The 13,854-nt window shown below is 33.2% G+C and overlaps 1 protein-coding gene across 1 annotated transcript in view; it reads right to left on the minus strand.

Annotated features, from left to right (window-relative positions):
* Positions 1-13,854, minus strand: part of trpc1 (transient receptor potential cation channel, subfamily C, member 1) — a 31,680-nt gene that overhangs the window by 6,994 nt on the left and 10,832 nt on the right. The window contains exons 8-9 of the mRNA XM_051881976.1: positions 5,674-5,813; positions 5,136-5,282 (exon numbers count right to left, since the gene is read on the minus strand). Coding sequence (XP_051737936.1) covers positions 5,136-5,282; positions 5,674-5,813 — 287 coding nt within the window. The remainder of the gene's footprint in view (positions 1-5,135; positions 5,283-5,673; positions 5,814-13,854) is intronic.

The raw sequence follows: 13,854 nt of genomic DNA on the forward strand, positions 1-13,854 counted from the left end.
CTGTATTTATTTGCAGTTACTGTCATTTTCAATCAATTTAATGCATTTTTTGCTGAATAAAAGCATTAATTTCTTTAAAACAAACAATGGTACAGTATTTTACTGACTATAAATGTTTGAACGGTAATGTGATCAACTGCAATCAACTGCAATAGGATGACGCTATAGAAAGAGCTCTGTTGAACACCTTTTACCATGTTTTAAAATCCCTTCCAGAGAATTTTCCCAAATATCAGCACAAAAATGGGGGGGAAAGCCCAAAGAATACATCTGGGCCTGCAAGTGACAACTCCTTTATATCCAAGCAAGCAAGACATTAGTATACTTCTTTTAATCTAAAAATATGAAAGAATACTTTCAGTCTAGTTTTTATGTACTTCTCAGAAATATACTTAAAATTGCACTTAAGTATATTTGACTTATATTGACAGAAAAGTCTAAGCATATTAGCAAATATTTGTGAAGTCCACATAGGAATTTACTTTAAATCTACTTAAAGTACAGTTAAAGGTATTTCAAATATAAAAATAAATACATAGGAACTTTAGTATACTTAAAGTACAAAAATAATATATAAACAGTAAACTATGATGTTAAGTTCACTTAAAGAAAGCTACATGCAGTATAAAACTAAAAAACTAGTACTTTACTGAGAGTGTACTTTAAAGTGTACTTTCATAAACTAAAAATGTGCTACAAGTATTTAACTAGAAGCATATCCAAGTTCACTTAGTTGTAGCTTAGTTGCAGTACAAATGAAAAACGTAGTTGTAAAACAAAGTTTACTACTGTTACACTTAAAGTATACTTAAAAGTATACTTTTATACACTAAAAAGTGGGCCAATTTACCCAGGTTAAAAAGTGCACTAAAATACACTTTATTTCAGTACACTTAGTACACTTCCATAATGTACTTAAAGTGCTCTATTTTTACACACTAATTTTGTACTTAATATACTAAAAATTCTTCTTTAGTACTTCTTAAGATAATCTAAAGAACATCTAAGTGTACTCAACTGTGCTATTTTGAGACACCATGAAATATGAACTAAAATGTGCTTTTAACATACTATCTCTGTATTAAAAAAATGTATTTAGTTACCACTTATAGTACACTTTGACACGTCTTTCACACACTTTTAAATGTACTCATCAGAAATAGAAAATACACTTATGAATTATTTAAAATATAAGAATAATATATAATAAATATATACAAACTGTATTTATAATGTATTGCCCACATATTTTTATACATTAAATTATTAATTGCAAATGTATTGTAACTATGTTAATATTCCCTTTATATGATGTAGTTAAGTATATGTTAATGGTTTTTTTACTTGGAATTAATACATTTCTACTGAAAATCCATTAAAATAGACCTTAGTGACAGTATATATATATATATATATATATGTAAATCCACTAAAATTTTATATAAAGTGTTCATAGCACACTTTTAAGTAATGCACTTATAAAACACTTTTGTATATTTGGTTTACTTTCTCTGACTACACTTAAAATCAATTTAATCATCCGTGCTAATTAGTGCATTTATATTAAGTGTACTTAAGTACCACAGTTGGGAAAATATACTTAGGACTAGTAAAATTAGTAATATAAAATCAATTTAATTTAAATTTAGGATTACTATATGAAAGACTACTAAGATTGAACTCATTTTTAAAGCATTCAAAGCACACTTTATAGTTTGTAGTATACTTTATTTCAATGCACTAAAAATCAATTTAAGTATGAGTGGTATTTAGTATACTTTTTCAAGTGCACTAAAGTACTACTGAAGTAGAAATATGCTTTTAATTAGTGTATTTATAGTGTATAACTTTTATTTTGAATAAAATTAAGAATGTACTTGCTTGTACTTAAGTAAAGTATGCTTAAAATATACTTGAACTTTACTCAAGTATACTAAATAAAATACTTTTTTAAGTACAGGCCTGACAAAGTCACATAAATACCATATTACTCCTTTAAATAAAGTTTAAGCAGTCGGTTTGACGTCTCAACTCTTGCCCTCAAAAAGAGAAATATGTCCTCAGACATTTATCCAGAGGTGATTTAGTGTTTTCCACTTGCTATCTTTACTTGGGGAGATTTACTGGACACTCTCAAGCAAACAATGAATCAGGAGGGAGTGAACGTCTGACTGTTACTTGATTGAATACTTGAGTCTGTTCCTTGTCATTCCTGTATCTGTTCATCATATTTGTGTCTGTTAGAGGGAGTGACAAAGAAACCATTTAAGCATGTGGGTAGGTACGTGCATTTATAGAAAACCAATAATACCATGCTCTTCACCCCCTGCGTGGGGTGTGTGTTCATGTGTGAATCCATTACAGCTGAGTGCGTGTGTGCATATGCATCATTCCGACCACACTACTTGAGAGAATTACTTTTCCATCCAGCAGCGCCAGACACTGATGTCAGTCTGAGAGCGCGTGCAGGAGAGCAGAGAGCCACATACACTCCGGACTGACATGGTGTTACTCGTGCCAAACACTGGAGTCCTCAGAGAAGAGCGCTGCATTACGCAACCTCTCTGAAACTACTGCAGAAGACTGAAGCTGAAGCCTGGGTGAATCTCACAAAAAGTATTTAGAAATCACCCTTACGAAAAAGAAGTTCATTCTATGAAGTATACTTAAGTAATGTTCAGGTATATTTTTAAGTATACTTTATGTAGTAAGTATACTAGTATCAATGTACTTGTAAGTGTACTATTTCAGTACTGCTTGGGACTAAATTGGCCCAATTTAGTATATAAAAAGTATACATTTAAGTGTACTAAAAGTTTAACAGTAGTAAATTTTAAGTGCTCAACTTTACGTTTATCATTTGTACTGCATCTGTACTACAAGTGAACTTATAAATATACTAGTAGTTTACTATTTTAATACAAGTAGTACATTTTTTAGTATATGAAAGTACACTTTAAAGTATACTCTCTACTAGTTTAGTAGTTTTATACTGCAAGTATACTTGTAAGTTTTCTTTAAGTGAACATACAGTACACAGTAAAAAATTATTTTCATGGGTTATCAAAATATTTTTTCTTATGTCAAATCAACTTAAATAATTAATGTGGTTCAGATAACATAATATTTTGAGTTTCTGTTGATCGCCTTCATTGTATCAACTCAAATTGTTTAATTCCAATGAACTCAAAATTTTAAGGCAACCAGGTAACTTTTTTTAAATTCTTTTTTACAGTGTAACATCACACATATAGTTTACTATTTATATATCATTTTTGCACTTTAACTATGCATTTTATACTACTATGTTCTTATTTAGGTATTAATTTTTTATACTTGAAATATACCTTTAACTGTACTTTATTTTAAACATGACATTTCATTCAGTAACATTAGGCAGTTTTGATTTACATGCTGTTTAATGTTTGATGATCACGTTATTTTACATTTGCGTATGCAATCTTCTATCACTTGTTTCTGTTTCTTCATCACCTGTGTTTTGATCCGGAGATTCTGTACTCTTTCAGAAGATGCGTAATAGCGCCCCCTGCTGTATAACAGTGAAAACACTGATAGACTGAAAATTCAGTCAGTGGCTTGGAAAGAGTAAAGTAGTTTTTAAGTAAATTCCTATGTACACTACAATTGGACTAGCCTACACAAAAATCCACATACTCAGAATTAGGAACATATCCGTTTTCTTTATAAATCAACATTTTCAAACAATGTAAGTTTATAAGACTGTGTGTAAAACAATGTGAAAAAGCAATTAATAGGCTACTCAATCAAAAGATTAAACAACTACAAGCCAAGTATACTTAAATATACTTTTAAGTATATCTCAATCAAAAGCTTGAGTACAAGTACAGGCTGAATATATTTAGATATTTCTGTCAGTATAAGTCAAGTATACTTAAAAAGTATATTTCTGAGAAGTATATAAAAAGTAGACAAAGTATACTTTCTTATTTTTTAGTTTTAAAAAAGTATACTAATAGTCAAGGGAAGCGCTTTTGAGTACCAACATTTTTGAGGACCGGTTCACAGGGACACGTTTACTTACTGGAGTATGTTTTTTCTCCTTCTCTGGTAAGATAGCAATCATGATGATAAGTGTGTTCTTTAATTATTAGGTGTGCAACAGATCGCAGTTAATCCATGATCTGCACGGATAAGGTCCAACAGTTCGGCACGCATGTGATCAACAGATTATCTGCTACATTTAACCATCAAAGAGTGAAAGTTTATCATTTGGACGTGTTTTGAAACGCGCAACGCAGAGAGAGAGACAGTCAGACAGCGCTCGAACACCGAATTAATTCTTCTTTCGCACATACACACAAAATTATGTCAAAATACCTGTCTCGGCAAGTATTCTCTCGGTTATGTCATAAGTAAACAGTTGAGAAAGAAACCAGATGTGTGTTTCGGTCCGTGCTTTCCTTCTTAAAGTGACAGCAGCCTAATATTCTTGCTGTTGTCTGTGTCATTAATGTTAGTAAAAAAAAAAAAAAAAAATCATTGTCATCATCTACCATGTTTGAGAGAAAAGAAGATAGTGAGGAGAGCAGTCAGGAGGAAAGTGATGAGGACAGCTTTTAGGATAAGTGTGTCGCATAAAGTGTGAGTACCAAGGGACATCTCCAGGTGCTCCCTTGAGAACCACACCAAAAAAGTTATGTGCACCCCTGCTAATAGTTCGTATTTTCGTAAGGGATGGCACACTGCCAAGGTAAAAAACTCTACTGAACAAACAGAAGCACACCTTGACAGCTTATCTTTCATCTGTTCTTCAATAAACAATAAAATGTTATTTCAACAAGTGTGTGTTAAGTGCTAAGAAATAGAATTGGGACATTTCCAGCAACAAATCCCTATAAATGAGAAATGAAACCCCGTGGCAGAGGTATTCAAATGGGGATTCAGCCAACAGATCTAGGATCATTGGCATAGAAGAACAACTGAGAGAAATGAAAACAGACACTTGGAAGAACTGGAAGAACTTTCTGTCATTCTGCGTTATCAGTGCGAGCACCGGGCATTATGTAACCGAAGAAAAAGCTTCAGAGGTTAAACAGTTGACTGGTTCTGGCAGTGAATGGATAAGGACTGCAGTCAGAGGATGTTGTGATTACCTGTAAAGGCCCCAAGATGGAGCTGGTGGTGTACATGAAGAAGAGACGCAGATAGCTCAGAACATTGGCGAAAGCAAAAAGCCCTTCAGCAACCAGGATGGGATGGAACGCATCCCAGTTTTTCCTGTCTAATTCGACGTTCTTGAACTGAAGCAGATGACAAAGGAAAGGCTGGTGTAAATTATGTTATCAGAGACACTTTAACACTTGAGAGATCTTAAACATTGTCGGCCAAACTGGCCAGTGCTCAGTAGAGTCAAGACAAGTTGTGATTTATGAATACGGTGATTTCAAAAATGAAAATTCTGTAATTTACTCATACTTGTGTCATTCCAAACACAAAATTTCTTCTTCCATGGAACACAAAAGATGTTCAACAGAATAGTACTTCTTTTATGTACCATGGAAGAAAGAAATTCATAGCGTGGAAAGAAAAAAGGATAAGTAAATGATGACAGAATTTTCATTCTTGAGTAAACTTGTGACTAATGACTTGGTAAAGTGTTCAGAATGAAATGTTCTGGACTGTGGTTTATACCTTGCTGTGAGCCACCACTCTTAGAGCAAAGGTGGCCAAATAAAGTGAGTTCATGACGAAACTTAGCTGGTTCCGTGACTCTTCCAGAAAATCTTCTAATCCCTCATACCATAGACGCTTCACATCTGACCACACCATGCCTGCAGAGAGAGGAATGTGCCATCAGCGCAAAGAAGCGTCCAAGCAGCAAATCAGAAATTCCTTATTTCTGGCAGTTTTGAATGACTTCCAGATTTCACGATAATCCCTGCAGGGCCATTGTAACTCACAGAAACATGCCTGACTGAAAAGACTCAGAAATGCATGATATAATGTTGCAATAGTGAGTTATAAAGTCAGAATTGCAAGAAATAAAGTCAGAATTGTGAGAAATAAAGTCAGAATTGAAAATATAAACTCTGACTTTATAACCCGCTATTGTGACTTTATATCTCGCAATTTTAAAAAAAGACAATTACGACTTTTTATCTTGCAATTCTGACTTTTTTCCTCACAATTGTGAGTTTACATCTTGCAATTCTGAATTTTTTTCTCACAATTGTATGATATTAGACACAATTGTGAGTTATAAAGTCAAAATTGGGGAAATAAAGTCACAATTGTGAGAAATAACTTTATATCTCGCAATCTTGACTTTTTTTATCGCAATTCTGGCTTCTTTTCTCAGAACTGTAAGATATAAACTTGCAATTGCAAGTTATAAAGTCCAATTCTGAGAGGAAAAAAGACTGACTTTTTATATCTTGCAATTCTGACTTTATTACTCGCAATTGCGACATATATAACGCAATCTGACTTTATAACTCTCAATTGCGACATATATAACGCAATCTGACTTTATAACTCTCAACTGCGACATATATAACGCAATCTGACTTTATAACTCTCAACTGCGACATATATAACGCAATCTGACTTTATAACTCTCAACTGCGACATATATAACGCAATCTGACTTTATAACTCTCAACTGTGACATATATAACGCAATCTGACCTTATAACTCTCAACTGCGACATATATAACGCAATCTGACTTTATAACTCTCAACTGCGACATATATAACGCAATCTGACTTTATAACTCTCAACTGCTACATATATAACGCAATCTGACTTTATAACTCTCAATTGCGACATATATAACGCAATCTGACTTTATAACTCTCAACTGCTACATATATAACGCAATCTGACTTTATAACTCTCAACTGCTACATATATAACGCAATCTGACTTTATAACTCTCAATTGCGACATATATAACGCAATCTGACTTTATTACTCGCAATTGCGACATATATAACGCAATCTGACTTTATAACTCTCAACTGTGACATATATAACGCAATCTGACCTTATAACTCTCAACTGCGACATATATAACGCAATCTGACTTTATAACTCTCAACTGCGACATATATAACGCAATCTGACTTTATAACTCTCAACTGCTACATATATAACGCAATCTGACTTTATAACTCTCAATTGCGACATATATAACGCAATCTGACTTTATAACTCTCAACTGCTACATATATAACGCAATCTGACTTTATAACTCTCAACTGCTACATATATAACGCAATCTGACTTTATAACTCTCAATTGCGACATATATAACGCAATCTGACTTTATAACTCTCAATTGCGACATATATAACGCAATCTGACTTTATAACTCTCAACTGCGACATATATAACGCAATCTGACTTTATAACTCTCAACTGCTACATATATAACGCAATCTGACTTTATAACTCTCAATTGCGACATATATAACGCAATCTGACTTTATAACTCTCAACTGCTACATATATAACGCAATCTGACTTTATAACTCTCAACTGCTACATATATAACGCAATCTGACTTTATAACTCTCAATTGCGACATATATAACGCAATCTGACTTTATAACTCTCAACTGCTACATATATAACGCAATCTGACTTTATAACTCTCAATTGCGACATATATAACGCAATCTGACTTTAGAACTCTCAATTGCGACATATATAACGCAATTCTGACTTTATAACTCAATTCAATTCAATTCAATTCACATTTATTTGTATAGCGCTTTTCACGATACATATCGTTTCAAAGCAGCTTTACAGAGAATGCATGTCAACATTACAATTTGGAGACTGCAGTTAGCTAATAATGTAATAATTTAGGCGATTAACATACAATCACTGTTAGCAATTTAATTGGAGGTAGAAGCAAAGAGCTCCTGGAAAAATGAATTACATATTAACAATAATTAGGATATATAGAATGTGAATGTGCGCAATCTGACTTTAGAACTCTCAATTGTGACATATATAACGCAATTCTGACTTTATAACTCTCAATTGCGACATATATAACACAATCTCACTTTATAACTTTATAACTTTATAACTACATTTATAACTACTTTATAACTACATATATAACGCAATCTGACTTTATAACTCTCAATTGCGACATATATAACGCAATCTGACTTTATAACTCTCAGCTGCTACATATATAACGCAATCTGACTTTATAACTCTCAATTTCGACATATATAACGCAATCTGACTTTATAACTCTCAACTGCTACATATATAACGCAATCTGACTTTATAACTCAATTGCGACATATATAACGCAATCTGACTTTATAACTCTCAATTGCGACATATATAACGCAATCTGACTTTATAACTCTCAACTGCTACATATATAACGCAATCTGACTTTATAACTCTCAACTGTGACATATATAACGCAATCTGACCTTATAACTCTCAACTGCGACATATATAACGCAATCTGACTTTATAACTCTCAATTGCGACATATATAACGCAATCTGACTTTATAACTCTCAAGTGCGACATATATAACGCAATCTGACTTTATAACTCTCAATTGCGACATATATAACGCAATCTGACTTTATAACTCTCAACTGCGACATATATAACGCAATCTGACTTTATAACTCTCAACTGCGACATATATAACGCAATCTGACTTTATAACTCTCAATTGCGACATATATAACGCAATCTGACTTTATAACTCTCAACTGCGAAATATATATAACACAATCTGACTTTATTACTCTCAATTGCGACTTTATATCTCACAATTCTGACTTTAAAACTTGCGTTTGTAACTTTATATCTTTATATTCTGATTTTATTACTCGGAATTGCGAGAAGAAAAGTCAAAATTGTGAGCTAAAAAGTCACAATTACCTTTTTTATTTTTTATTCAGTGGTGGAAACAAGCTTCCATAATTTCCACTATAAGTGTAAGTATATAAAAAAGTATAAATAGTCTTAGATACTAGTCATACTTAGCGCAAATAGTGGCATATTGTATTACATTTTACAACAATGTGCAATAATAACATATTATTTACAACAACATGTTTACATTTATTAAAATGATAAATGAATGCTGCCTTATTGAGACCTTACTTGTCGCTATCCTTAAAGCTCTCCCCATTTTTTTTTTTTTTTTTTGCTATACCGTTTCTATTGTCATTATCAGAGAGCAAGACTGCTTTACAGTCAGTGTTCAGACAGTGATATAGAATCATGAATCATGATTAATGCGAAAAACAGAGCAGGACGCATTTGTTATTAAAGTCGGCAATACACAGAAGTTGTAATCGTCTTTTCTTCCCTATTGTGACATATATCCGAGTGAAACAGCTTCTCGAACAAGACAAAATGTAGGGCGGGACTTGATTTTGTCCATAAGTAATTGATCAGGTTGTGGTTTGCTATGACAGTTTGACCCGCCCTCACGCCAGTAAACACTTCATTAGAGAAGAGATGTCAATGCAAGAGGGAGGGGAAGTTACTTTGATTAAAGGTTACATGAATTAAAAAAAAAAAAAAAAAATGATCAGCACTAATAAATCATTAATAATATATACTGCAATATTTCATTAAAAAAAAAAAGAAAAAGAAAAAAAAAGAATTGACAATTTTGATTTCATGGTGACTTTAAGGCTTACAATGTGAAATGGTGTTTACAATTACTCAGTGTTTTTAGGTACACAGGTGTAACTTATGAAAGGGTACCGCCCCAGTGACAGCATTTATTGCATTTATTGTATGGACAAAAGACATTTTTCAATGTCAATATGCTTTTTGAGAGCATACTGCAAAGACATTTTTCAAAATATCTTTTGTGTTTCGCAGAAGAAATCCATACAGGTTTGGAACAATGCGGATGAGTAAATGATGACAGAACTTTTGCGTCAAATGGCTTTGAATGGGGCTCAACGAGAATAAAAAAAAAATGAAATACCTTTCATTTATAAAGTATTTAAGTCATTACATTATAAAAAATAAATAAATAAATAAATAAAAAAGAATTATTTGGTTGAATTTCCAGCTAATTTGTGATAATGCTTCTGTAGATTTTGAAATACTCTCTTTAGAGAAACCCTTTATGGGGAATGGGAGGAAGATTAAACGATGTGGCAGAAAAAAAAAGCACAAAACTCGTTTTGAAGACGGTTGAATATGGTATTCTGTTGACATTTTGATGCATGAAAGTAAACCGGAGGGCTTGTGTCTTGTGGTTTGGAAACAGTCCAATTGTTTTGGAAATTAATGAAGACAGAACGCTGATGGGCTGAATATGATTTCCATTGCAGAATGGATTTGTAAGATGATTTGTACATTTTGTTAGTAAAAAGGTAGTCAGAAATATGGTATTAAGCTGGAAAGGAAGCTGATGTGATGAGAGCATATTGCACTTCTAAAGAAGCATTATTTTAAATTATATTAGCTGCGAGGTATATTCTTAAAGGGATAGTTCAACCAAAAATGAAAATTCGGTTAATGGTCCCCATTTTTCTATTTTTTCTTCTATAATAAGGAAGTCAGTGGGGTCCATCAACTGTTTGGTTACCCATATTCTTCAAAATATCTGTTCAGCAGAAGAAAGAAACTCATATGGGTTTAGAACAACTCGAGGGTGAGTAAATGATGACAGAACTTTCATTTTTGGGTGAACTATCCCTTTAAAGCTGAAGTGTAAAGAAATCATCTTCCTCCCTCTAGTGGTCTAAATATCCTTCAAACTTGATCATAAGGCATTCTATTAGTCAGGGTGCACAATAAACCATTCAAAACTGAGGCCATAAATACATCAGAAATTGCATTTTACATTATTCATAAATGTTAAGTCTTAGAAGGAAATCAGACAAAAACTAAAACAAGTACCATTAGCAACAAATTACCCAGTGGTATCATGGTAATTGCGCTCTAGAGAGATGATAACCACTAGCTGTGTTTCTCACTTCCGCATTATGGAACATTATCTATGTAATTTATCAGTCATACTAATGGTGCTGTAAAATTATGAAGAACAGATGGATGAACTGAATGTTTATACTGCGAATAAGTCTAAAGCTGGCGGCTCCATTGTAATCATTTATTTGACTTCATGGATATAATCTTTACAAAGGTGGATTTGAAAGAATTGTGACATTGGGAATTCATTGAATTTGAGAAGGTAGATTGGAAACCACAACATGAAACTCTTAACAAGATTCAGAAATGGGTACCTTTTGTAATTATTACAAATGCCCCCATAATAACTGTATATTTGATAGTTTCCTTTTTCTTAAAGACCCCCTGTGGTGAAAATCAAGTTTTTAAAGGATTAGTTCACTTCAGAATTAAAATTTCCTGATAATTTACTCACCCCCATGTCATCCAAGATGTTCATGTCTTTCTTTCTTCAGTGGAAAAGAAATTAAGGTTTTTGAGGAAAACATTCCAGGATTTTTCTCCATATAGTGGACTTCACTGGGGTTCAACGGGCTGAAGGTCCAAATGTCAGTTTCAGTGCAGCTTCAAAGAGCTCTACATGATCCCAGACAAGGAATAAGAGTCTTATCCAGAGAAACCATCGGACATTTTCTAAAAAAATAAAAAATTATAGACTTTTTAACCACAAATGCTCATCTTGCATTGCTCTGTGATGCTCCACACATTAAGTAATCACATTGGAAAGATCACGCGTGACGTAGGTGGAAGTACTGATCCAGTGTTTACAAAGCGAACGTACAAAGACAAAGTCAAACGGCTTTTACAAAAAAAGGTAAAACAACAATGTCGGACGATTTTGAAGTTGGAGAAGAAAATGAGATGAGTTTTTCGCTCTACCGCGATACTTACACCTTCGTCACGAGTGACCTTTCCAACGTGATGACGTAATACGTGGAGCATCGCAGAGTAGTGCAAGATGAGCATTTGTGGTTAAAAAGTATATAATTGTTATTTCTCTAGATCTTATTCCTCGTCTGGGATCGTGTAGAGCTCTTTGAAGCTGCACTGAAACTGACATTTGGACCTTCAACCCGTTGAACCCCAGTGAAGTCCACTATATGGAGAAAAATCCTGGAATGTTTTCCTCAAAAACCTTCTTTTCAGCTGAAGAAAGAAAGACATGAACATCTTGGATGACATGGGGGTGAGTAAATTATCAGGAAATTTTAATTCTCAAGTGAACTAATACTTTAATGTTGTTTATATGTCTATGTGGTGTTTTTAACACGCTTTAAGACAAACCATGTGCAAATTCATCAGTCAACATTGCTGAGTATTTTCTCATTAAAAAAACTGCAGTGAACCAAAAACAGTTTCAAAAACATATTTTGAATTCACCGGTGTTTCTTATGTCACAAACTACCTTGTAACCAATCACGTCAACATGTAGGCGGGCTTTAGCATATCATTAAGAGTCTCAAGAGAAGCCATGTTATCCTGGTATATTTTTCTGTTGATATGAAAAATCGGGTACATTTAGCAATATACCAGGTAAATTATGTATATGATGTATATTACGATGTTATGATGAACTATTTGCCTTTCTCCACTGACGTTCTGAATTGTTCAAAGGATGCTGATTTTTTGAAGGCAGACTGAGATGGCGAACAGGAACATGGTTTGTGTAACATTAGCAACACATTATTAGCTGTTCGATAACATAGTCAAGCAAAAGGCTAATCATATTAATTAGCCTATCATTATGTGTTCGACGTTGTAGAGAGCGATACATAAAACTCATTACCATTCTGATACATCAAGCCTGTATAATTCACTCTTCCACTTCTTCTTCTGAATCAGTTTCTGTTTCAAACATATAAGGCTGAATTAAACCAGTATTTCCACTTGCCATTGTGCAGCGTTTACTACAGTAAAGATGAGCGAGTGGATCTGGTGTTCTGAGATCATTGAGTGACGTGTGAGTATCCACGCAGGCCTATACTAAACGAAGCAAGGGTGTAGAGTTATTTTAAGGCATGAAGAATTTTTTTTCCACAGGAACAAATGCTTAAATATGTCATTTTGGTGGTCAAAGATGAGTTTTAATGGATAAAATTATTGACTACAGGGGGACTTTAACCTTAATAAACTTAAAGTAGAAAAGAACAGCTTGTCAACAATTTCAAATGTATTTTTGGTCAGTAAAGGTTTTAAGGTGGGGCATTGTGAGGGGTCAATGTCATACCTACAGTAATATCAGTCACCTAGCAACCACCCAGAACAACCTAGCAACTGCATAGCAATATGCTGAAACCATTTAGAACACCTTAGCAACCACAATGCCCTGGCAACCACCCAAAACATATCATCACAGCAGAGACATTGTCATAGGAAGCACCAATGTAGTCGGATATTTGCACCTAAAATTCTTCACTGAAATCTTTTACAGTGATACTATATATATATTTCAAATAAATGTTGTTCTTGAACTTTCTATTAATCAAAGAATCAAATGTATCACGGTTTCCATGAAAATATTAAGCAGCATAACTGTTTCCAACTGATAATAATAAGAATTTTTATTAGAGTAACGATGCTGAAAATTCAGCTTTACATCACAAAAATAAATTGCATTTTAAAATATATTTTAAATTGTAATAATATATTGTTGTTTTATAGTATTTTTGATCCAATAAACGTGCCCTTGGGTGAGCATAATAAACTTCTTACAAAGTCTAAAATGCAGCTTTACATCACCAAAGTGTGGACTCAGAAGAGGAGCGTAGGTGAATTTATGGCACTTTATTATTTATATTGATTTGTTATAGTATTGATTTTATCTTTTGCTTCCTGTTGAAACAGCGCAACATTCTTGTTTGTTAGATAGAAAGCACATGCTAAG

The sequence above is a fragment of the Ctenopharyngodon idella genome, chromosome 23 (assembly GCF_019924925.1).
Source record: "Ctenopharyngodon idella isolate HZGC_01 chromosome 23, HZGC01, whole genome shotgun sequence".
NCBI classification, from domain to species: domain Eukaryota; kingdom Metazoa; phylum Chordata; class Actinopteri; order Cypriniformes; family Xenocyprididae; genus Ctenopharyngodon; species Ctenopharyngodon idella.